This window comes from Carya illinoinensis, chromosome 2 (assembly GCF_018687715.1).
Source record: "Carya illinoinensis cultivar Pawnee chromosome 2, C.illinoinensisPawnee_v1, whole genome shotgun sequence".
In the NCBI taxonomy this organism is placed as follows: domain Eukaryota; kingdom Viridiplantae; phylum Streptophyta; class Magnoliopsida; order Fagales; family Juglandaceae; genus Carya; species Carya illinoinensis.
Genome location: NC_056753.1, coordinates 37,240,636 through 37,263,539, shown reverse-complemented (window position 1 = coordinate 37,263,539; position 22,904 = coordinate 37,240,636). Strand labels below are relative to the sequence as shown.

Here is a 22,904-nt window from a genome sequence, read left to right as displayed (position 1 = left end):
AACTATGGGGTTTGGTGAAAGATTGGCTAGAGGGTCGAGTGAGATGGATTTGAAGTTTTCCAGTGTCGGAATTCAGGGATTAAACCAAGCTCTCACCAATAAACCATTTGTTATATTGAAGCACATACATTTTTCTAGCAATGATCTTGTTTTCAGAATTCCTTTACAGAGACTTGAGTCAATGAGCTTGGAAGCTACGTTCACAAAGGCATTTAACTTTAGATATTTTTTTAGAGTAGCTTGTGGCATATACCATCATTTGGTTGACTCATTTCCCATCCTCTTTTTGCTAGTAAAGCTATATTCACGTTTTCCATCTGTCGTAATCTGAAGCCTCCATCTTTTCTTAGTTGGCATATAGACTTCCATGATTTTAGGTAGATTTTATGCTTTTAATCTTTTGTAGTTCCCCACCCAAAGTTTTTGAAACTTTTGTTCAGAGACTTACAGATGGACTTTGGTAGCAAGTGCGTTAACATTTGATAAGTGGGGATGGTGCTTGCTACTGATCTAATAAGCATCGTTCTTCTTGCTTGAGATAGCATTTTTTATTTCCAACCCTCTAATCTTCTATTAATTTTCTCCATCTTTTCTTTGTAGTTCTATTTTTTTGAACGGTTGAAAGTTGTTTGGATTCCCAGATATTTCATTTTTATGACGATTCTTTGTATGACAAATCCTCCAAAATTTTTCTTCTCGCTACATGGCTAGTATTTTGAGTAATGTAAATTGAAGATTTGCTCTGGTTGATACATTAACTTGACCATTGTTGATATTTTTCTAAGGCATTTGCTATGGCCTTTGTCGATCTTTCATTTGCATTCCCAAAAATGATTAAATCATCTGCAAAGAGGAGATGAGAAATAAGGAGTTGTCTTTACTGATTTTAATACCTTCCAATTGCCTTGTATATTTGGATCTTGCCAAGAGTCTTGAGAGAACCTCTGTGCATAAAATGAAGAGGAATGGCGAGATGGGATCACCTTGTCGAAGGCCTCTTTGAGCTTTGAAGAAACCTTTAGGGGATCCATTGATGAGGATGGAGAAAGATGTCGTTGTAATGCATTCCTTTATGAGGTTTATCCAAGTTGAGTTGAAACCTAACACTGATGGGCCCCAAGGTGGACCAAGTCTTAAGGATCAATTACAAGATTAAGAGCCACGAAGATTAAGCGAGCAATGCAAGAATTGGTGCAATCCAATTGGGATGAAACTAGCAAGAGCCCAACACACATGATGGGCTTGAAAGAATGAGAACCAGTTTTGATCCACTTAATCCAAGCTATGGAAGACACGACTTGAGCCGATTGTTATTAAAGACCATGGACTTATTTATTTCATTGAAATGACTTATTTTATTAGTCAAAGGAATTATTCTAGAATAATTGGGCTTGGGAGATGTCTAGCCTATATGTCTTATTTCTAATGAACTAGGGTTTTTGGGAAGGCCTTGTATTTTGGCCAAGGGCATATTTGGAAAGTTATTAATTTATGTGAACTAGGGTTTTAGAAGTTACTGTAGCGTGGCACTGTTCACGCTACAGTACCGCGGCACTATTCCTTTAGGATTTTGGGAATTGTTTATTTAAGGCACTTGTAGCCTCATTTGAGAGGGAAGACATTTTTTATTGAATTTTCATTGTGAGTGAGTTTTCTCCTCGTGTTCTTAATTGAACTCTTGAACTTATCAGAGGTAAATCACAACCTTTGTGGCGTTCCTCCTTATAATTTGGGTTCTTGAGACGGGATTTCATTGGGTCTAGATTTTAATATAATCTAGGTTCTTGGAACGAGATTTCAACGGGTCCAAATTCTCCATCCATAGACTTGAGTTTGGCGTTCTTGGGTTTGTTTTCTAATATTGTTGTTGGGTCTCAAAGCGAGTCGATTGGGGTTCACATCATTTGGTATCAGAGCCAGGTTTCCAATCAGGTCTGATTCTATCTTTTTATTTATTGTATTTTTAATTCTAGGGCTTCAATGTTCTAGAATTGCCCAAAAAAAAAAAAAAAGCACAAAAATTCGTTTTTCCTAGGGCTGCCAAAATTTGCACCATCTAGGGTTTCATTGATTTCCTTCTATTTCCTTGCCAATTTGTATGTGTTTGAATTCAATTGTTTGATTATCACAATTGAATATTCCTGTTTGTGGTTGAATTTTTGAGAAAAGAAAAGAAAAAGAAAAGAAAGGAAAAGAAAAGAAAGGAATAGAAAAGAAAAGAAAAGAAAGGAAAAGAAAGGAAAGGAAAAGAAAAAAAAAGAAAGGAAAAGAAAAAAAAAATTCGAAAAAAAAAAAATTTCAAAAAAAAAAAAAGGGAGAGAGAAGGAAAGTAGAGGTAGCATATTCAGTGGTTGCTATATAGTTACAATAAAAGAGAAAGAAAGAAATTTGTTGATTGGGTCTTGTCCTTAAAGGGGCTGAATTACCTCTTGTTACCTCTTTCTAGTTGGTATCTTCTCTTATAGTTACCCTTCCATTCCAATAATTTCCTTGATTCCCTTGTCATTTTATTCATTCCGTGTTTCTCTTGTTCTTGTTTCTTGGATCTAATTATTAGTTGGGATAAAACTAGGTTATATTGCCTTGATTTAGTTCAATTAGTTTTGAAAGAACTTGAGTGGGAAAACTCTTGAGATAAAAGGCAAGAGAGTGTGAGATCATTATCGGGAAAAAGCCAATTAAGAATGAAACACGAGTGGAGTGCCATTATTTAAGTGTAAACACGTGAGGGAGAGCGTGTGAGGTCTTTTTCCACTAACATTCTTTTTTGTGCAGCACATACAATGTCTCATTAAAGTGACTCATAACCAAAGGGGATGTCAGACAATTCATTCTTTTTATTGCAGTCCATGCAACAAAAGTTTGAAAGGTTAAATTTGAAGTTGGGGGAAGTGATGGATAAGATGGAACAACAAGGTGCATTGATTAGAAATTTGCAAAGTGAGAGAGATAGGAGGAGATGTGAGCCTAGTATTGAGAATAGGTACAATAAGAATGAAGAGTATGGCGAGTCTCTTGTTAGGCATGCTCCCAATACAGAATTTAAGATGGATGGTATAGAGCAGCAAAGAGAGAACATTTTTCGTACTAGATGCCACATCAACAACAAGGTATGTAGTATGATTATTGATGGAGGGAGTTGTACTAATGTTGCTAGCACTACTTTAGTTGAGAAATTGAATCTACCTACTTTGAAACACCCTAGACCATACAAGTTGCAGTGGTTGAATGATTGTGGGGAGGTTAGGATAAATAAGCAAGTGCTAGTTTCTTTTTCAATTGGGAGGTACAAGGATGATGTACTTTGTGATGTTGTGCCTATGCATGCTGGCCATATTTTGTTGGGGAGGCCGTGGCAGTGTGATAGGAGAGTGATCTATGATGGGTTTAGAAACATGTACAGTTTTGAAAAGGATGGAAAAAGAATCAAACTTGCTCCTTTAACTCCAACACAGGTCCATGAGGACCAACTGAAGTTGAAAGGTGAGGTTGATCAAAAAAGAAATAGTGAGGCCAAAACCTCAAGAGAAGGAGAGAGTGAAAAGAACAAAGAGAGTGAAGAAAAAATAGAGAGTGAAAAGAATAAAGAGACTGAAGCAAAGAGAGAGAGTGAAAAGAAAAAAGAGAGTGAAAAGGAAAAAGAGAGTGAAGAAAAAATAGAGAGTGAAAAGAATAAAGAGACTGAAGCAAAGAGAGAGAGTGAAAAGAAAAAAGAGAGTGAAAAGGAAAAAGAGAGTGAAAGAAAAAAAGAGAGTGAAAAGAAAAATGAGAGTGAAAAGAAAAGCTGGAGTGAAGAAAGTGAGAGAAAAGCGAAGAGAGAAGTGTGTTTTTATGCTAAGGCAAATTTTACTACTAACGGATTTAATGAATCTTTGCCTAGTATTGTTATCTCTTTGTTGCAGGGATATAAGGTCGTAATTCCTAGCGGAGTGTTTAGTGGATTGTCATCTATTAGAGAGATAGAGCATTACATTGATTTTATACCAAGTGCGACAATCCCTACTCGACCTTTCTTTGAAGAACATGAGTCCTTGACGCACTTGAAAGGACACTGTAAGTTGAATAGAATGCATGACAAGTGGGTGCAACTCATTGAGACATTTCCTTATGTAACTAAGTACACACAAGGTAAAGAAAATTTTGTGGTTGATGCTTATGTAAGAAGGTACGTCCTTGTCATCATTATAGATGCAAAGTTATTGAGACTTAAATATGATAAGAACTTGTTTGTTAATGATGATGGCATGACTAGTGTGTATGGAGTACGTAAGAAAGCATCGTTTTCTCATTTCTATAGACTAGATTGGTACTTGTTTAGAGAGAAAAGATTTTGTGTGCCTACTAGTCTTATGCGTGAGTTGCTTGTGCATGGATGTGGTCTGTTGGGAAATTTTGATATAAAGAGGATTTTAGACGTGTTGGATGACCATTGGTGGGAGTACTACTTACCATTCATTGAATTTGCATATAATTGGAATGGTCATTTTGGTACAAAGAAAACCTTAGATGTGTTTCATGAACGTTTGTGGGAGTATCATTTGCCAGTCATTGAATTGTTGGATGAACATTTCTTTTGGCCTAAGATGAAAAGAGACGTCAATTGCACTTGTGGCATGTGCATTACATGTAGGAAGGCCAAGTCTAAGGTTTTGCCACATTGGTTGTATACACCCTTACCCGTTCCTAGTAAACCATTGGTAGTAGACATATCTATGGACTTTGTTTTGGGGCTGCGTACAACTAAAAGTGGTAACGATTCTATTTTTGTGGTTGTGCATAGATTTAGTAAAATGTCACATTTCATTCCATGTCATAAAATTGATGATATCACAAACATAGCTAACTTATTTTTCAGGGGGATAGTGCGACTTCATGGTGTACCTAGGAGGATTGTTTCTAATACCCAGCTCTTATGCACTATTCTTCATAAGAATTTAAAAACTTGGGAGGATTGTTTGCCATTTAAAGAGTTTGCATATAATAGGACGTTGCATACTACTACTTCATATTCTCCTTTTAAAGTTGTTTATGATTTTAATTCACTTACTCATTTAACTCTAATACTTTTGTTTGTGGATGACAGAACTAGCTTGGATGGACATTTCCAAATTCTTGATAAAATTAATGATATTTCATACCTAGTGGATCTTCCAGGTATGTATCACGTGTTTGCTATTTTCATTGTTACTGATCTTTTTCCCTTTGATCCAGGTGGAGATTCGAGGTCGAATCCTTTTGAGGAGAGGGGGAATGATGGGCCCCAAGGTGGACCAAGTCTTAAGGATCAATTACAAGATTAAGAGCCACGAAGATTAAGCGAGCAATGCAAGAATTGGTGCAATCCAATTGGGATGAAACTAGCAAGAGCCCAACACACATGATGGGCTTGAAAGAATGAGAACCAGTTTTGATCCACTTAATCCAAGCTATGGAAGACACGACTTGAGCCGATTGTTATTAAAGACCATGGACTTATTTATTTCATTGAAATGACTTATTTTATTAGTCAAATGAATTATTCTAGAATAATTGGGCTTGGGAGATGTCTAGCCTATATGTCTTATTTCTAATGAACTAGGGTTTTTGGGAAGGCCTTGTATTTTGGCCAAGGGCATATTTGGAAAGTTATTAATTTATGTGAACTAGGGTTTTAGAAGTTACTGTAGCGTGGCACTGTTCACGCTACAGTACCGCGGCACTATTCCTTTAGGGTTTTGGGAATTGTTTATTTAAGGCACTTGTAGCCTCATTTGAGAGGGAAGACATTTTTTATTGAATTTTCATTGTGAGTGAGTTTTCTCCTCGTGTTCTTAATTGAACTCTTGAACTTATCAGAGGTAAATCACAACCTTTGTGGCGTTCCTCCTTATAATTTGGGTTCTTGAGACGGGATTTCATTGGGTCTAGATTTTAATATAATCTAGGTTCTTGGAACGAGATTTCAACGGGTCCAAATTCTCCATCCATAGACTTGAGTTTGGCGTTCTTGGGTTTGTTTTCCAATATTGTTGTTGGGTCTCAAAGCGAGTCGATTGGGGTTCACATCAAACACTCTTAAGACAACAAAGAGAGAGTTTCATTTAATAAAATCGAAAGTTTTTTCCAGATCTATTTTTAAAGCCACCTGACCCTTCTTCCCCTTGTATTTTTTAGATGATGAAACATCTCGAGCAATTATGAAATTTTTTTTTTTATATTTTGGCCTGGTACAAAAACTATTTGGAAAGAAGAGATGATACTTGGTAGAGTTCTCTTTAAAATAATAGCCAAAATCTTTGTGATGATTTTGTAGATAACATTTCTCAAACTAATTGGACAGTAATGATAGGGAGAGCTTGGGTTTGCTATTTTAGGAATAAGAGTGATGTGGGTATGATTTATTTGCTTAAGTAGGTTCCCAGTTCTAAAAAAAATTTGCACAGCTGTGATCATATCCCTTTTGATAATATGCCAGTAATGCTTATAAAAAAGGATAGTCATTCCGCCCGGACTAGGTGCTTTATGGTTTGGGATTTGTTTGAGAAATCCATGGATTTCAATTTCTAAGGGCAAAGCAGTTAGGAATTCATTTTCATCCCTAGAGATATGGTTCTCAAATAGATTTTCAAGATTTTTTGGGAAATTTAGTTCTGTGGATGTGTATATGAATTTACAATATTCTATGAAATTTGTCAATCACTTCTAGGTTCATAGTCCATATACCTGGATTTACCTTGATGGAGTCTATGTCGTTCCTTCTTCGACAAATAGTTGTTGACAGATAATAGAATTTTTTATTCATATATGTTTTAGTGAGCCAATTTATTCGTGCCTTTTGCCTCCAAAGGGTTTCTTCAGGCTTTTGTTGTTCTTGAAAATTGTGAAGAAGAAGACTTTCTTTTTGTAAACTCCATGGATTCAGCATGGTATTCTGTAGCTAGTTAATCTCCCATTTCAATTTGATGTATATTTGATTGAATTCTCCCAAAGTGGACTTTATTCCATAGCTTCAACGATTTTTTTGTTTCTTTTATCTTGCTACAAAGGATGAAGGTGGGATTACCATTGAAGTGTTGGCTCCTGGACAATGACGTTGCTGAATTGTTCATAAGTCCATAATTCCTCAAATTTAAAAGATGATGCATTTTTCCTTATCTTCATTGTGCTTAGCAGGAGAGGCTTGTGATATGAGGATGAAGATATTAAGTGTTGGATGGAGGCATTTGGGAAGAGTGTGCGCCATTGTGGATTGGCTATTCCACAATCCAACCGCTCTCTAATCATTGCATTTCCTTTGCGGTTATTTGTCCAAGTGAAATTTGGTCCCGAAAAGCCTATAACAATTAATCCATGGGAGTCCATTAGACTTTTTAATCCGCCTATAGAAGTAGATGTGACTGGCCGACCCCCCACTTTATCTATTTGACTAGTTAGATCATTGAAATCTCCAATATAACACCAAGGGCTTGGGAAAGATTGATGTATTGAGTCCAATAATGACCAAAAATTTGCCTTGTGTATTCATTGAGCTGGGGCATATACAAAGGTAGACAACCATGGATGATTTGGTGGATTAGAGTAAACTAAAATAGAAATAGCATTTTCATTAATATGCACCGATTCTATATCCACCCCCCGTCACCATAATAATAAAAGGCCTCTATTTTTTCTTGAGGTAGGGGAATTTACAAAAAGGTAGAAATCTAGTCTATTTACAATAGATGAGGTGTTTTCACTAGACACCATAGTTTCCAAAAAAAATATAATATCCAGACTATATTTAACTATATAAGCCCTTATATTTATGATTGCATTTGGTAGGGTTAGACCCCTGTAATTCCATATCAATGTCCTCATGGAAGTGGTGGAGGCATGGTTGAGCCCGCCTCGTCAGCTTCATTGGTTTTTCCAGTTGAGGATACCTTTTGAGAAGACCTACTGTAAGGTTTCTTCCTTGCTGTTCATTTGGGTTTTTTCTCTTTCCCTGAATTTTTTTTGTTGATGGATAGTAACAAACGTGCTGCCTCTTCCTCTTCCTTACCTCTTGCTTGATTTTTTTCAACTTCCTCTGATAATTTTTGAATTTTTTGTTTCGATAGTAGGTTATCTTCAGTCTTCATGGAGGTCATTCTTTTTTACGAGGCTTCAGTTTTTGAGAGGGGAACCAATGTGACTGAGCTCTTTGGAGGATTGAGTTGAATTGGCTTATAAGATATCATGGGGACGTAGTTTCTGGTCTTCAACTTTTGTTGAGTTGGATTGTATGCATTGAATGGTGTGCCATGTTTCCCCTTGCTATCCCGTTGCAGGTTAAAGAGTGACTTACCTTCTTCTATATTTGGGCCAGAAAATGTTTCATGCAAAAGGATTTCTTGTGAACCGGGTTGCTTCTCACGTGGTCCTTATGTTGATTTTTTCATTGCATGTTAACTTTCCTGTGGGCCCTTGAGAGATTCGGTCAATATGATACAATTGGGTCTGGTTCCTTTTTCCATGGACATTGTATTGTTTGCCGTGAGTGACTATCCCGTGGGCCCATGAAAGACTCAGGTGTAAGAGTTGGTTCAACCAATTTTGTTATTAAAGAGGACTTGATACCCGAAGAAGCTGAAGAATCTTCTTGTAGCTGCGTCCAACGATAAGGCCAAGTCTCTACATGCAATACTAAGTAAGGTGGCAGATCCTTCATGGGCGACTCTATAGCATTACTGTAGAGATCCCTGTTTCCCATCAGAAGAGTAGAAATATCTTCTTGAGTGATTAATTAGAAAGGGTTTGGTGGAGGAAAGTAATTTCTCATATTCAATGGGTTCGGTTGAGCATTTAAAGCTTGAGAAATACTGTATGCTACAGTAGCTAAAGTCTTCCCATCATTTGGATCAATCGGTGCTTCCCTTCCTTTTCCACCGTCCACCAGCTCTTGAAGAGTGATCAGAGAAGAACTGAGCTGTAGCTGGTATGTGATGTTACCGATTCAGCGTGGTAAGACTTTTTCTAACTTTCCTTTTTGAGCTTGTTCTTCTTTCCAAAAAAATAATTCACGGTCAAGAGAGATTGGACTGGAAAATAGTTCTTGAGGAAACAGAACTTGAATTGGTTGTTTCTTGAATTGTTTTGCTTCCGAATAGTAATTCAAATCCTCTTGCATCAGTAGAGGATTTTCTAGACTAGCTAAAGAAGCTTCTTTTGGGATAGCTAAACCTTTTCCTTTGTCCATAAAAGAAGGGCCTTCAATCTCAGATTTAAGGGGGGTATTATCGAAAGCTTTTTCCTCTTATCATGTTGTCCAAAGCTAGTCTAGTAATTCCAAATTGACTATCTTGTGCTTGAATCGGTTTGAATATTGGAGAGTCTGCACATAGCCAAGATCCATAGGGCAAGAGATCTGGAGTGATGTTTAGGAAGGAGCAGAAAATATGAGAGTACCCAATTCTACCACAAGCGTAATAGAAATCAGAGAGTCGTTCATATTTAAACGAAACCCATGCTGCTCTAGCTTCTCTAGGTTCCCAGATTCCTTGTTGCAATGGTTTGTTGATATCTAGCTCCACTTTTATTCGAATAAATTTTTTGCTAGCCAAGCCAAACAAAGGGTCCACATCCATTCATAAGTATTTCCCAAGTGCCATCCCGATTTTAGAAGCCATTTTTTCTGTCATATTTTTTCTAGTAACTCCATGAATTTGGACAAAGACAGTGGATGTGCAGAGGCTGATATCTTGCCATGCAGAACCCTTTGGGCATCGTTTTAGAATGAGAATGTGCCCTTTGAAATTCCAAGAAGTCTGATTCATGATTCTCTAGACATCACTAGCATTTTGGAACGTAAAAAGAAATAGATTAAAATCTAAATCTTCAATGTAAAAATTACTAGCAAAGTTCCAGGCTGCCATAAAAGAGGCATGGAGTGCTGCCTTGTTGAGGGGTCGTGTAACTACAATTCTTCCAATGAGTGCTAAATCTTTTTTTTCCTGTGCAGACTCATTTTCCTGTCAGAGGCATAAATCCTCCCATGAGAGTGCTTATGTTTGGGTGATCAGGTTTTCCAAATCCATGATGAAGGAAGTTGAAGGTTGTAGTGAAGGCAAGGAGAAAGATTTAAGTAAAGAAGGGATTTTAAGTAAGTAAATGTTGACACTCACCTGGCCACCAAAGAGCTAGCTATCGCCCATCAGAGAGCTTTTTGAGAGAGCATTTCTAATTTTCTTACAATCCCCAAGTCTAATCTGCATAACTTTGTGCTTTAATAGAATGGAAGTTGGTCAAATGATAATATTGGCGATTGGTTTATTGTTTTCTTTCTCGTTCTATGGGTTACAAAAATCAACGCTAATCACAAGAAATAATGGCCGAGCTTGAAATTGCTCACCCTCCTCTTGTTTGCTATACGATTAATGTTTCTATCCATAAGCATTCGAGTGTTCATAATATTATTTTCCACTGACATAGAAACCTGCAAGCATGAACAAGATATAAAAAATATCAACACTGCCCATGACCAGTAGAAACATGTTTCATCTAACAAAATCAGTCGAGAGATGTACACAAGCCGTCATTTTTTCACGTGTATGCAACTCCATACTGACAATACACGTTCTATATACTGTTCACGTGTATGTTGTCCCTGGCATATATAAGTCCAGCAATAATGCCCATACCAAATGATTGTTCTAGAATGACAACCCGGGAATCTAAAATATGATTGCCTAAACTTTGGCCTCCGACAACTGGTTCAAGCAGGTCATTAGCAATTCAGATTCTAAAAAGATATCCCCATATGTAATTATAATAGAACTTTGAGTGAGCCTCTCAATCATTCATTTCCTTTAGGCCACACATTTGCACATCCATGAAGCACGTTCAATTTCCCAGGCTCCTAGGCCCAAGGCCCAGTAGCAACTAAACTGAATTTCGGATCACCCAATTTGAATTTTGAAAGCATAAATACTCAGTGTTCAACTTCCCCGGAGGGCATGAACACGGTCTTGAATCAAGTTCCTCTCCCAGTCTGCTATGTCCTCGAAAGCATATTCTGGTAGGCTCTCAAAGGGCTCTTTCCATGCATCATTCTTAGCTAGATCGTAAGTAGCTCCTCGTATTGCTCTTCTATTGGGTCCACAGGGTCTCTTTGCAGTTAGCATATCATATGCTGTATTCAGCTGTCACAAAGCCACAAACCAATAAATGTTTCAAACTTTGATTTGTTTATCTGGGAAACCAATCAAATATCTCGGTAATTCAGTTAAATAGCCGTGCTTCAAAATTCAAATAACTTTATGCAACAGTCTGAACTTCACCCAAGCATATACACTAAGTTGCTAAAAATGTAATAATTGCTGCAGTTTCCAAAACCCGTTAAGGAGTGCATATAGAGATCATATGAGTTTTCAAGGACAGTTACCATGCTGAGCAAGAGGGTTAAGGACTCACATTCATACCACAAAACCAGAACATGTAAGAAATTGCAACAGCTGGGGCCCTTCCTAACCCAGCAGTACAGTGCACATAAACTTTCCCTTTCCCCTTGGAAATGGCCCATTCCAATGATGAAACAGCTTTAGGCAATCCACTTCGCAGAGAATCTGGATCAAAATCTCTTGCCTACATTGCATAGAAAAATATATCAGGGCAAAATTCCTGTGTGAGTAATTTATCAACTTACATTTCTTCCTGTGCATGAAAAACTGAACAGATAATTTTTCCTGAAGATTTTCAAGTTCCAACTTGTTTTCTCCAGATCTTGCATACCCAGGTACATCAACTGCATAGAGATCATTGAGGGATGTAGGAACAATCATCATGCATCAATATCAGACCAGAAATAATAGGGTTTCATGTCACGCGGCAATGTGGAGCCTTCTCCAGGTTATTTGAAAATGACTAGGATCTATTATATTTTAAACAGTGTTGCTAGAAGAACCTTTTACTTACAGGCCTCCTCATGTGACGGATTCCAAGTTCTTGACATCTTATTATTATTGACTGCAAATCAATTCCCCAATATTCAATGTCCTTGTCCTGCTGCAGGTTCAGAATATATGCCACATTCTGCTCCTGTTTTAGATGATCTATATCTTTGGGCATCTGAGGCTGGGAGCCTACTATCAGATTATCAGTTATCAGAGTGTAGTTCATCCCTGCACAAAAGTCGGTTAAGAAACCTGAATAACTAAAATGGTCATTTCTTTCTTTGTTGGAAATGTTAAATTTCGAATTATTTATACATCTGGCCACGTATATCGAAGGAAAAACCACTGATCCCATAATTCACACTTTTTTTTCCCTTTTGTTCAATTTATAGTCATGGTTATTCTGACAAAGAGGTTGCCATGATGCTGTTCAAGTTTCTAATTAGCTATGCCTACATTACTCTAATAAATAGATCCCCAAAAACTCTTCTATCAATGAAGTTAGGCACAATGGCTATGCTTGCTTCTGCACATACAAGTACCACACACACATACACGCGCGCGCGCGCACATGCTCACAGCATTAATTGTTCAAACAGTCAAAACCTTTGCTAAAAAAAGTCAATATTTACTGATAAATAAAAAGAAATCAATATTTGTAAGAAAGAAAAGGGTGGTGTGCAACGCATTACTTTTCATTGGTAACTTTGCCAACTTCTTTTATAGGCGAATAAAGCCATATTATCGTGTAAAATTGGCGAGTACTTAAAAAGTTACTGTTCTAGCACCCTTTTATTTTTTAACTTTTGAGGCGAAATCAATTATAACCTCCATTACTCTCCTTCACTTCTATGAAAGGCATCCTTGTCTTGAAAATCAACCATATTACGTAATGCGATTCAAGTTAAGATCAAAGATTCAAAAGTATCCATAAGATCCGGATGCACTGCAGTATTATAGGACAGAATATAAACTAAACTGTTGTCCTATATACGAACACACCAAAAAAAGAAAAGTAAAGATTATCCGAAATGTAAATTCGAATTGGGTTACGGATAACATGAAGGAAAGTAATGCCAATTATAAAAAACCAATCCACGAGGCAACCGCCCATGTAAAAATGTTTCTTCCCTCAAACGAGATTTACCACGAGCAGGTAAGCGCTCAAACTTATAGGCGAGCCAAAATCCTGAATGGCCATGGAAACGGAAATATTCAGAAGGAGGTAGTAGAAGAGAGCTGACCAAGATCATGGTGATACTCATAAGGGCTCCTCATCATCCTCTTCATCGCAATGTTGTACTCTTCCATCTTGGACCTGGAAATCGAGGCCCCACGGTTTGTGGGATTCTGATCAATCCCACTACTCTGGGTGTCGGGTAGTTGTTTAAAATAAACTTTGCTTGCTTTCCAGGCGTTCCGGGAAACGGGCAGTATGAAATTGCACCCAAAGTTCAACCTCTTGTTTGGAAGAGGATGAGTTGTGAGGGCTGAAGAAGAACAAAACCAACAGTTACTGATCCCAATACTTGCCATTTTAGTTTACACCTCTCTTCTGAGTTTCTTCGATCTTTTTGATGTTGTTCCTTGGACCCTGGAGATTGGGGCGTCCATGTGTCAGATGAGATTTTCCGGAGAACATGTGATTTTACAACCATATCCTTATCGTCTATCATTAATAACATGTTAATGGTATGTTTGGAAATAAATTTCATATCAAAATTTTAATTTTTTTTTCATCTAATATTCTTCTTAAACATAATTCAAATACAAGATTTTTAAATTAATTATTACAATTTTGCTAAACTTTCAAACAAAAAATAAAAAACAATTCAACTTTTTCAAATTCTGAAATAAAAATAATATTATAAAATTATATTCTAACAATATTTTAACTTTATAATATTTTTATTTAATTTTTTCTCTCATTTACCAAAACCCAAAAATTATTCAACTAAAATTATTCATTACTATTTATAAACTATCTTACTACTATTTACAAAATTCTCTCTCATCTCACTCCCCAAACGAGCCTAAGAGCAGGCTTGAGGCATGAGATAAGATATAAAATTCTTATATAATCTCATTTTAACTCATCTTATTTTATACCCAAACATAATTCAAATACAAGACTTTCAAACAAATTGAAAAGGATTTTTTCCTTGGGCCAAAAGCCCAGAGTGCAAGCCCAATTACAAGAGACGCCTAAGTTAGCTAAGCAACCCATTTGCCCATCAGAGGACCTCAATCTCGGAGCAAAGGTTAGCCTGCAAATTCAAACGTGCGGGAATGGGGGAACACGCCACCTCAACATCTCCTTATGGAGCCTGGTCTCATGTAAGCCTAAGCTAACAGGTGAACACAAATCGCGAAGAGCACTTGATCCTTTTATAAATATGGAATGAAAAGTCTGACGGCTTGCACCTGAAGAATAACAGGATAGGGAGCCAAGCCGCATTAATTGCACTACCCCAAAAGTCATACCACATTAAAGAAACCTCATTAAAGGAATTACTGAGGGGACGCATCCCCCTGACACACAGCATGTGCAGTTGACCCTATAAATAAGGTATAAAAGGTGATCCCCAAATACTACGAATGCTCTCTGAACTCTCTATTCTCTTGCACAAAACTCTAAAACGATATTGATTTTGACATCGAAGACTCCTTGGCCACCACCATGGTCCCCCCCGTCTAGCAGTGTTTTCTTTGTGTTTGTAAGCCCGAGACCAAAAACCTAAATTGTTGAGAACCCAGCCTAAAGATATATGAAACATGACGTTAACATTAATCATTACAACTTTTTCAAATTCTCAAATAAAAAATAATTCAAAATCCTCAAATCCCCAAATAAAAATAATATTATAAAACTATATTTTGACAATATTTTAACTTTATAATATTTTTTATTCAACTTTCTCTCTCTTATTTATCAAAATCCAAAACATACTAAATTCAAACTATCTAACTACTATTTACAGACTATCTTACTACTATTTACGAAATTCTTATTTCATCTCACTCTTCAAACCTGCCCTAAGGCTTAATATTTTGAAAGAAAAGATGAACCCTATTTGGAATTGAGTAAATTAGATAATTTGGTAATTTAAATTAGATAGTTTGGTGTTAATAAAAATGTATAGAAAACATATGTAATACAATTTAAGCATTTAAAATAATATATGAATTCAAATAATTTCAATAAGAATGTTATTCATGTATTTAATATATGTTAGATTATCTCAGCAATTTCTAACGAGGAAAAAGAACTCATATTTGACAAAATAAATATTTAAGAAATAGTTTTGAATCGGGTAAAGTCCGATTGAATCGGTATAATTTAACTAAAATATAAATAAATAAATAAAAACACTTTGATTGGGTTGACTTCGGATTGAGTCGTGAAAAGTGAAAGTTACAAATTAACAAAGCATGCCATTGATAATTGCTACAGCCAATAAGTTGCAAAACCAATACTAACAGTGAAGTGGGTGATGAAACTCTTAGCATCTACAGTCGGTCAATTGGCTGGCATTAGTCAGTTATTGAAGCATGCACTGAAGTAGCGGTGTTGAGCACAAGGCAGACAAACGTTTCAGTGCGACTCGACTGAAAAGCCACCGACGCAATCGTAAAAGACAGAGTGAGACGCCGAGTGGGTTATTAAGCAAAGCACTACAACAACTACAATCTTGCGTAACTTCGAACATGGTGAACGGTTTGGGACCTTGGGTTTTCATTCGAGCAAAGCAGAGCAGAGCAAGAATTACTACCTTCAGCTGCTACATATCAGAGACTTTGCTTTATCTACATATATATCTGCCGCATCTCTCCCATCATTTAGCCATTATCACCTCCAATGAACGATAACCAGCCGGAAAGAAAAACTAGTGTTACAAAATCTTCAATTAGCAGGAAAACAAAAAAATTAACTAACTAAAATATCCTCAGATTTGCTTTTAGTATCTGAGTCCTTTAGCAACCTCAAAGAAATGAGCAACATTCTCTTCGGGTGTACCTACAACAATACCATGGCCAAGATTCAAAATATGTTTCCCTCTCCCTGCTTTCCTCACGGTATCATTGATACGGTTGGTGATGAACTCCTTTGAACCAAAAAGTACACCTGGATCCACATTACCTTGAACTGCTATATCTTGTCCCAGGCGCCTCCTACCTTCAGCCATATCAACAGTCCAATCCAAGCTAACTACGTCAACACCCGTCAAAGCTAGCCTCTCAAGCAAGCCTCCAGATCCACTTGCATAAAGGATTAGAGGAAGATTTGGATGGGTTCGTTTCACAGCATCCACGATCTGCTTCAAGTACGGCAGACTGAATTCTTCAAAATCTACTGGGCTAAGCTCTGTGGCCCAGGAGTCAAAGATCTGAACAGCTTGAGCTCCACTTTCAGCTTGGTATTGAATGTATTTTGCCATTGACGTTGAAAATTTCTGAAGTAAGGCATGAAGGACCTGTAGGAGTAATCAGACGTCAAATAAAAACCTGACATCAGTATGAAAATAGAGAGAGTATAACTTTATCTAACCTGTCTCCTCCATAAGCAAAGATTGAATTACCTAAAATAGGTAATCTCAGTGATCTTTTATCAACTGAATGTTTCCTAGTTGGTCCGAATAAACTAGACACAATTTTCACATGGGTTCAACCACCTATTGACAACGGAATTGCTCCTAAAGTTGTGTCGCCATAGAGGTAACTACAACAAATTAATTAGACATTTGCATTTAAAGGAGTCTATAGTCAAGAAAGAGAAAAATTACACAGTGCCTACTTTAACTATCATTCCTTTTGCAATATGACCACCAAACTACCAAAGGTATCACCTTGCTCCCCACACTACTGCTCTTTTTGCATTTATGCTATTCTTCAAAATGCAACCATTAAGATTGTGTCCAATCGCCTTTTTTTTAATCTATCTTGGAGATCAGATCTTTTGAGGGATGGTCCCCCCCCCCCCCCCCCCCCCCCAAAATTTTATGGAGGTCAGACCTTGAATAATGGGGTAAATTGCAAAAGAAATGGTACTTTAGAGAAGTCAAGTGTGATTTTCCCAAAAATGTAAGGTTAAATATTCTAACAAGTGTGACAACCTAAACCTATATTTTCTTTAGGACTTCTGCTTCATACTACTTTAATCTTTCATTTCCTGCGAAATCTCAAGTAAGGACTTAAACTAGCAATTCGATTGTTCCAGTCATCATGTCTTGCATGACTCCATAGAAACTAAGCCCCATCGAAATTATCATGCTAACTCATATGCAATCATATGGATGTTGATAGAAAGCTGGAGGAAACAAGTACAAAATCACCTTGGGCTCTGAGAAAGCTAATCCCTTTATTTTAGTGAAGTGCTTTGATGAACCACCTTCAACCACATATGAAGCCAGGGTAAAAGGAGCCCCAACAAAGCCTAGGACCGCTGCTTTATTATCTACCTGTAAATAAAGACACAGGTGAACATAAACTATAAAAGAAAAAGAAAGAATAGCATAGTTAAGGTATAGGAACATAAGATATTGCAATATTCACTAATATGGACAACTGAAACTACACAATGGTTTATTTGAAGTTCACAGACTAGACACGTAGAATCACCCTTACTTTAGTGCATAAATTGAAATGGACTGTTTGGTGTTATCTGCTTAAAAGGTCCAACTCAAATTGAACATGCTTATTCAGAATTGGCACAAGCAAGGGATTCCAACATGGTTTTATAATTCGGTTTCCTGATGGTACCATATGAGGAAATAGTTCAATCATTTTCCCCAGATTTTTTTTTTTTTTTTTTCGTGGATGTCCGGGCTAGCTTGCACACACCTCGACTAATCCCACAGGCCCTTGAAGTTAACAGCTAGGTAAACCTCTAGTAGCCCTAAGGGGACTCGAATTGGTGACCATTGAGGAGCAAACCCAAGACCTGACCAACTGAGCAACCCCTTAGGGTTAAAACCCAGAAAAATATAAAACCCACGCCTGTTAGATTGAACCGGTAATGATCCATGTAAGGTATATAAACAGATGGGATAAAATCCTATTGAAATGAAGTACACAAAGAATACCTTGTCTTATGGTACGCAACTGAATTGGGAAGCATTAGTCGTAAACTACTAAAATGAATGAAGAGGAGAAATGGTTCTAAAATGAATCACTAAAGGATTTATTGGTGGAAAAAGAAAAGGGAACATGCCAAGTTAGACCTCTTTGCGCAGGATTGTCAAGGCTTCTCCCACATATGGGACCGAATCTCCAGGAACAAATTCTGTCACTAGATCAACATCAGCAGCTGTGCGTAGGGGATTGAATATGATAGGACCCTTACCTTTCACAATGTCAAAAGGTATATTCATCCCAGATAGAGGGGTAAGAATGTCCGAGAATAAGATTACCTATCACAATCAATGTGAGCAAGATCTAAGATATGATCACAAACAAGGAGAGGGGTAAATGAAATTGCCTGAATTAAAAAATTATGTATTAAAAAAATCGATTCCCAGCTAGGTATCTTACCCCATCAGGCTCAAAAACTTTCCATGGTTGTAGTGAAATTTCCACAACAAGGTCAACATTTTCTGATCTTTCACGAAATGAAGGATACTTCTCACATATAATTTGGTAACTCTGTAACAAGATTTGTTGATAAATGAGATCCAAGTTATGGAGGGAAATAAGTGTGAGATAACCATGAGATACCTACATAGCTAGGAAAGATACATAAGAAACAGATACTACAAGGACATGTTATGATAGAGCTGCACCAGAAAAGCAGAACATTGGACTTTTGGATGTTTAGTAATCTATAAACCAGCACAACAGTTTACTTGCTCTGGGTATACTCACAAGAAAATATCAATGGCCAACTTTGTGTAGACAACAAGACTAAAAAAAGGTATGAGTCGTCTGAGAAGAACAGACAACAAAAAAAGGAATGGCATATAGAGCAAACAAAACCATACTGAGGAACTCAAGACTATGATAAATAAATGAGTTATGCTACAAACAGTTATTTTTATATACTCATTATACACTCTACTAATGTGATTCGCCAAAACAGTTATTTTATATTAAAAAAATGACGTAGCCAATCACATTAATTGAGTGCGCAAAAGAATACACAAAAGTTACTGCACATATAATTTTTGTAAATTAAAGTACTTGAGGCACCTAAAAAACATGGTGTTGCCCATATCCTTTATTGTAGTCATAAAAGGATAAGAAATATAAAAACTTAATCTAAAATAGGATCTAACAATCAGAAAACATCAAGCACAAGAAAATCGGGCATTCTGAAGTTACAGATTTTGGTGTTATCCTACAGAAAATCCTAAAAAAGGCATGCATCCCACATAAACTATATAGTAGCCGTGAATATAAGAAATGTTATTTTGAAAGTGGTAGCTGTATAAACCTGCCTTCATGTACCTCCCTGCTTGCCTCATGAGCCAAACCGGGGGTCTCTCAACATCTTCCCCACGAACTGCATTAAGCAACAGCGGCTCAGCAGCAGTGGTAACTTTTGGTTCAGCCACAGTCCCTGAATTGGATGACTCGGGAATTAAGAATATACACATGGACTCCAAGCATACTCTTTTCACTCGGCGTTTTATGCGAAAACTTAACCAGCCAACATACGTCGTACAGAACTGGAACATGGATGGCAAAGTGAAGGCTTTTGAAATACAATAGACAGTCATAGACAGTAATTTCCTCGATAAGATCACAGATTTCCATTTTATGTGGGACCCACATGCACAAATAGTCCAAAATCACGCATTATGAAGCCTTAATAAAGTATTATAACCTTTAGCAGTATATACTAAATATAAATACTAAAAATTCTATAAGATGCCTGGGTGCTAGGTTATCAACATCCCCGACATTACAATTTCTTTTTTAAAGTAAATTCCCGACATTACAATTTTAATACATATCAATTTGCATGTACAAGAACTGGTCTAAGAATTACAAGAGCATTCACCACATTTTGGTTGCCAAGAAAGTACGAGAAACGACAAAATTGAAAAGCGAGTAGCACACTCCAGTATTACCAAAAACGAAAAGAAAATACCGAAGAAAACTAAAACTTAATCGCACAAATTTCTCCGGAAACCAAAAGAGACATTAAGAATCACCAAATTGGTAATAATAAGAATAACAGACGGTATTCAAAGGGAGAGAAATCACCTCCAAGGGCACAGTGGATTCGGGGCCTTGGACTCGAAGAGAAAGCGAATCTTGAGCTTCTAGCGGAAGCCCAAGGGACAGAGAAAGAAGACACGGAGCTACAGCAAGACATTGTTCGGAAATAGGCGAAGCATCCAGAAAGCTAAAGCTAGTTTGGGGAAGATGTTGGCATATCTCCGAGTGAAAAGAAGTTCGGATTAGATTAGTAAAGAAGTCATAGGTGTGAAAGATAACGGGAACAGATAAGAGCGTCTAGAGTCTAGACTTTAGCTAGTTTGTACTCGGTGCAAGTCACAGGTTGTCGAGGAAAATATTGTTTTTAATTTTAGATTTATAGCTTAAGAGTTTAATTTAACAAGTTTTATTATTAAAAAATTATTTATTATTTAAAAATTTATATGTCTAAAATATTTTTAAATATATTAAATTTATTTAAAAACAAATTAAAAAAAGTACCTTTTGATATAAAAATAAATATATTTGATAAAAATCAAATATTATAATAAAATAATAATAAAAATAGTAGATTTTTTAATAATTATAATAAATAAAAGATCTCTTTAACAATATATAAGTGATAGGAGAAGAATGAAAAATATTGATGTGCAAAATCTTGAGTAGATATACGAGAATAATGAAAAATATAAATAGGTAAAGCTGTCGTTATGTTAAAATAATAAAAGTCATTTCGTAATGTACATAACGCACTAAAATAAGGATTACTTTTTTTGAAGTACTTATGACAAAAAGGATCACTTTGATATTTTTGTTGAAACGTAATTTTTTATTTTTTCTTGATTTAGAAATATTTTGATGTAAAATTACTAAACAGATAAATTTTATCATTTAAATATTTTAGACTATTCTATTATACTTTTTAGATCTTCCACCAAATTCCAAACAAGCCCTTAGCGGAACTGTTCTCGATGGTATGCATTCTTCTGCCACTCAACGTTGGAAAAGTTATTTGGAAGTCTCAGAGAACTGAGGCAAGAAAATAATCTCCAAATATTTTGCGATAACATTATCACTGTATTCATATTTTATAATTAATTAAAAAAAAAAGAGAAATTAATGATTTTTTGATAGGATGTATCGTACTGCCGGCACTCTGTGTGAGATATTCCTTTCGAAGTTAAAAAAGTATAAAAATAATTTTGTTTTGGAGCGGGAAAAGTGTGGAGTATAAGATGAGATTAAAATTTAATGAATAATAATAAAATAATTTGAACTAAATATTTTTTAAGCTTTTAGAAAATAGAAAAAATGTTAAATAAAAAATATTATAAAATTAAAATATTATTATAATATTATTTTTATTTTACAATTTTAAAAAGTCAAATTGATTTTTTATTTTTTATTTAAAAATTTGAAAAAACTATAATGATTAATTTAAAAGTATTTATATTTGAGATATGTTTGAAAATGATATGAGATTGAATGTGATGAAAATAATTTCCAAATCCCCTATAAATGTTTGAATCGAGCTGAATGTCAAACACACACACACACATATATATATATATACTAGTAAAGCAGCACGTGCGATGCACGTGTGCCCAGTCGATATTTTTTTTAAGTGTAACAATTTAAAAATTTTTCAATTTAGCTATAAATAGACAGAATTTTATCTATATTTTAACAATTTTCTTCCTCTTCATAATAAACATTATATATATTGTTTGCAAAATATTTATTGCTATAATACAGCACTCTAATAAACATAACTACAACTATATACGAGTACCCTGTACTTATATATTACAATAGTCAAAAGTTTCAAAAGAAAAGTCTGGAAACTCATTCTGCTGTTCCTGGGACATTATTAACAGATAATACAGTAAGTTTGTTTTAGCATAACCTCCCAAATTCATTCATCTGCGCACCCAAGACTATGATCCACTCATTATTTTCAATGTTGTTTGCAATGTTTTCAATATAAGGCAGATATTCCTGTAACAATGAAAAAACATATAAAAAGATAATGTATCAAAATTTTTAAACGTATTTAAATGTATAAATTTTACCTCGTCTGTACGGTCTATAAGATCAACAGCTGTGCATCCCAAAATTTCCTCTGCCAAAGATCCAAAAATAACAACGGGTGTCGATGTGGTATTATCATACACATCTAAATAAACTCGACACCTGACAGCAATAAATAAATTATCATTCATTGATATCAGCAAATAAAATGTTCTAACTACCATGTAAAAATTTTTAATTTCAAAATATGAGGAAAATGTTTACCTTGCCCGTGCAATTGCTGCATTCTTGCAACTATAACTTATGAACTTTTCACCGAGGTCATAGCCAGTTGTCTTGTTACAATTCTCGCATGATACGTAGTGGAATGACTGGTGAAAATCAACCATTCTAAATTTGCCTCTAACCAAATATGTGGACCTCTGCATTAAGACAAAATAACCATGTGCACTAATCAACATCTAAACAATACCGTATAGAAGGATTCGAAATTCACCCTTATTACATAAATGAAATCCAACAAACAATCAACATTTCAAATTGAAGCATATGCACAGTTCTGAATCCACAGCACACAATTCACAAATTGCCATCCTCCATCTCCATTTCATTCCAACCAACCTCCAATCTCCATGTCCCAAAAACTTAGAATAAAATTAAACAATTCCAAAGAGTGAAAAAATGAATTGCATTCTTTAAAATAAGAAATTTGGCTTTAAAAAAAAAAGAGAAAAATATACCGCCATTGCTGGAGCAGATATCAGTTTTTCTGCGATTTCAGATATTTTTATTATTGGATCGGTAGAACTACTTGAAGCTGATCCA

At 35.8% G+C, this 22,904-nt stretch overlaps 2 protein-coding genes and 1 long non-coding RNA gene across 3 annotated transcripts; 1 reads left to right on the top strand and 2 right to left on the bottom strand.

Annotated features, from left to right (window-relative positions):
- The first annotated feature begins 8,327 nt into the window (after nucleotides 1-8,327).
- On the top strand, nucleotides 8,328-10,269 carry LOC122301558. The gene is made up of 2 exons (XR_006240205.1): nucleotides 8,328-8,961; nucleotides 9,959-10,269. It is a non-coding gene; the product is annotated as an uncharacterized LOC122301558 (long non-coding RNA).
- Nucleotides 10,270-10,474: 205 nt separating this feature from the next.
- LOC122301557 (phosphoglucan phosphatase LSF2, chloroplastic) lies at nucleotides 10,475-13,523 on the bottom strand. The gene is made up of 4 exons (XM_043112961.1): nucleotides 13,133-13,523; nucleotides 11,911-12,116; nucleotides 11,410-11,580; nucleotides 10,475-11,138 (listed from the first exon to the last, which is right to left on the bottom strand). The coding sequence occupies exons 1-4, from the start codon at nucleotides 13,422-13,424 to the stop codon at nucleotides 10,935-10,937; spliced, it is 873 nt and encodes a 290-aa protein (XP_042968895.1). The 5' UTR covers nucleotides 13,425-13,523; the 3' UTR covers nucleotides 10,475-10,934.
- A 2,242-nt stretch (nucleotides 13,524-15,765) lies between these two features.
- Nucleotides 15,766-20,361, bottom strand: LOC122301556 (uroporphyrinogen decarboxylase-like). The gene is made up of 6 exons (XM_043112960.1): nucleotides 20,094-20,361; nucleotides 19,322-19,443; nucleotides 18,420-18,530; nucleotides 18,110-18,298; nucleotides 17,222-17,347; nucleotides 15,766-16,363 (listed from the first exon to the last, which is right to left on the bottom strand). The coding sequence occupies exons 1-6, from the start codon at nucleotides 20,203-20,205 to the stop codon at nucleotides 15,848-15,850; spliced, it is 1,176 nt and encodes a 391-aa protein (XP_042968894.1). The 5' UTR covers nucleotides 20,206-20,361; the 3' UTR covers nucleotides 15,766-15,847.
- Nucleotides 20,362-22,904: the final 2,543 nt, after the last annotated feature.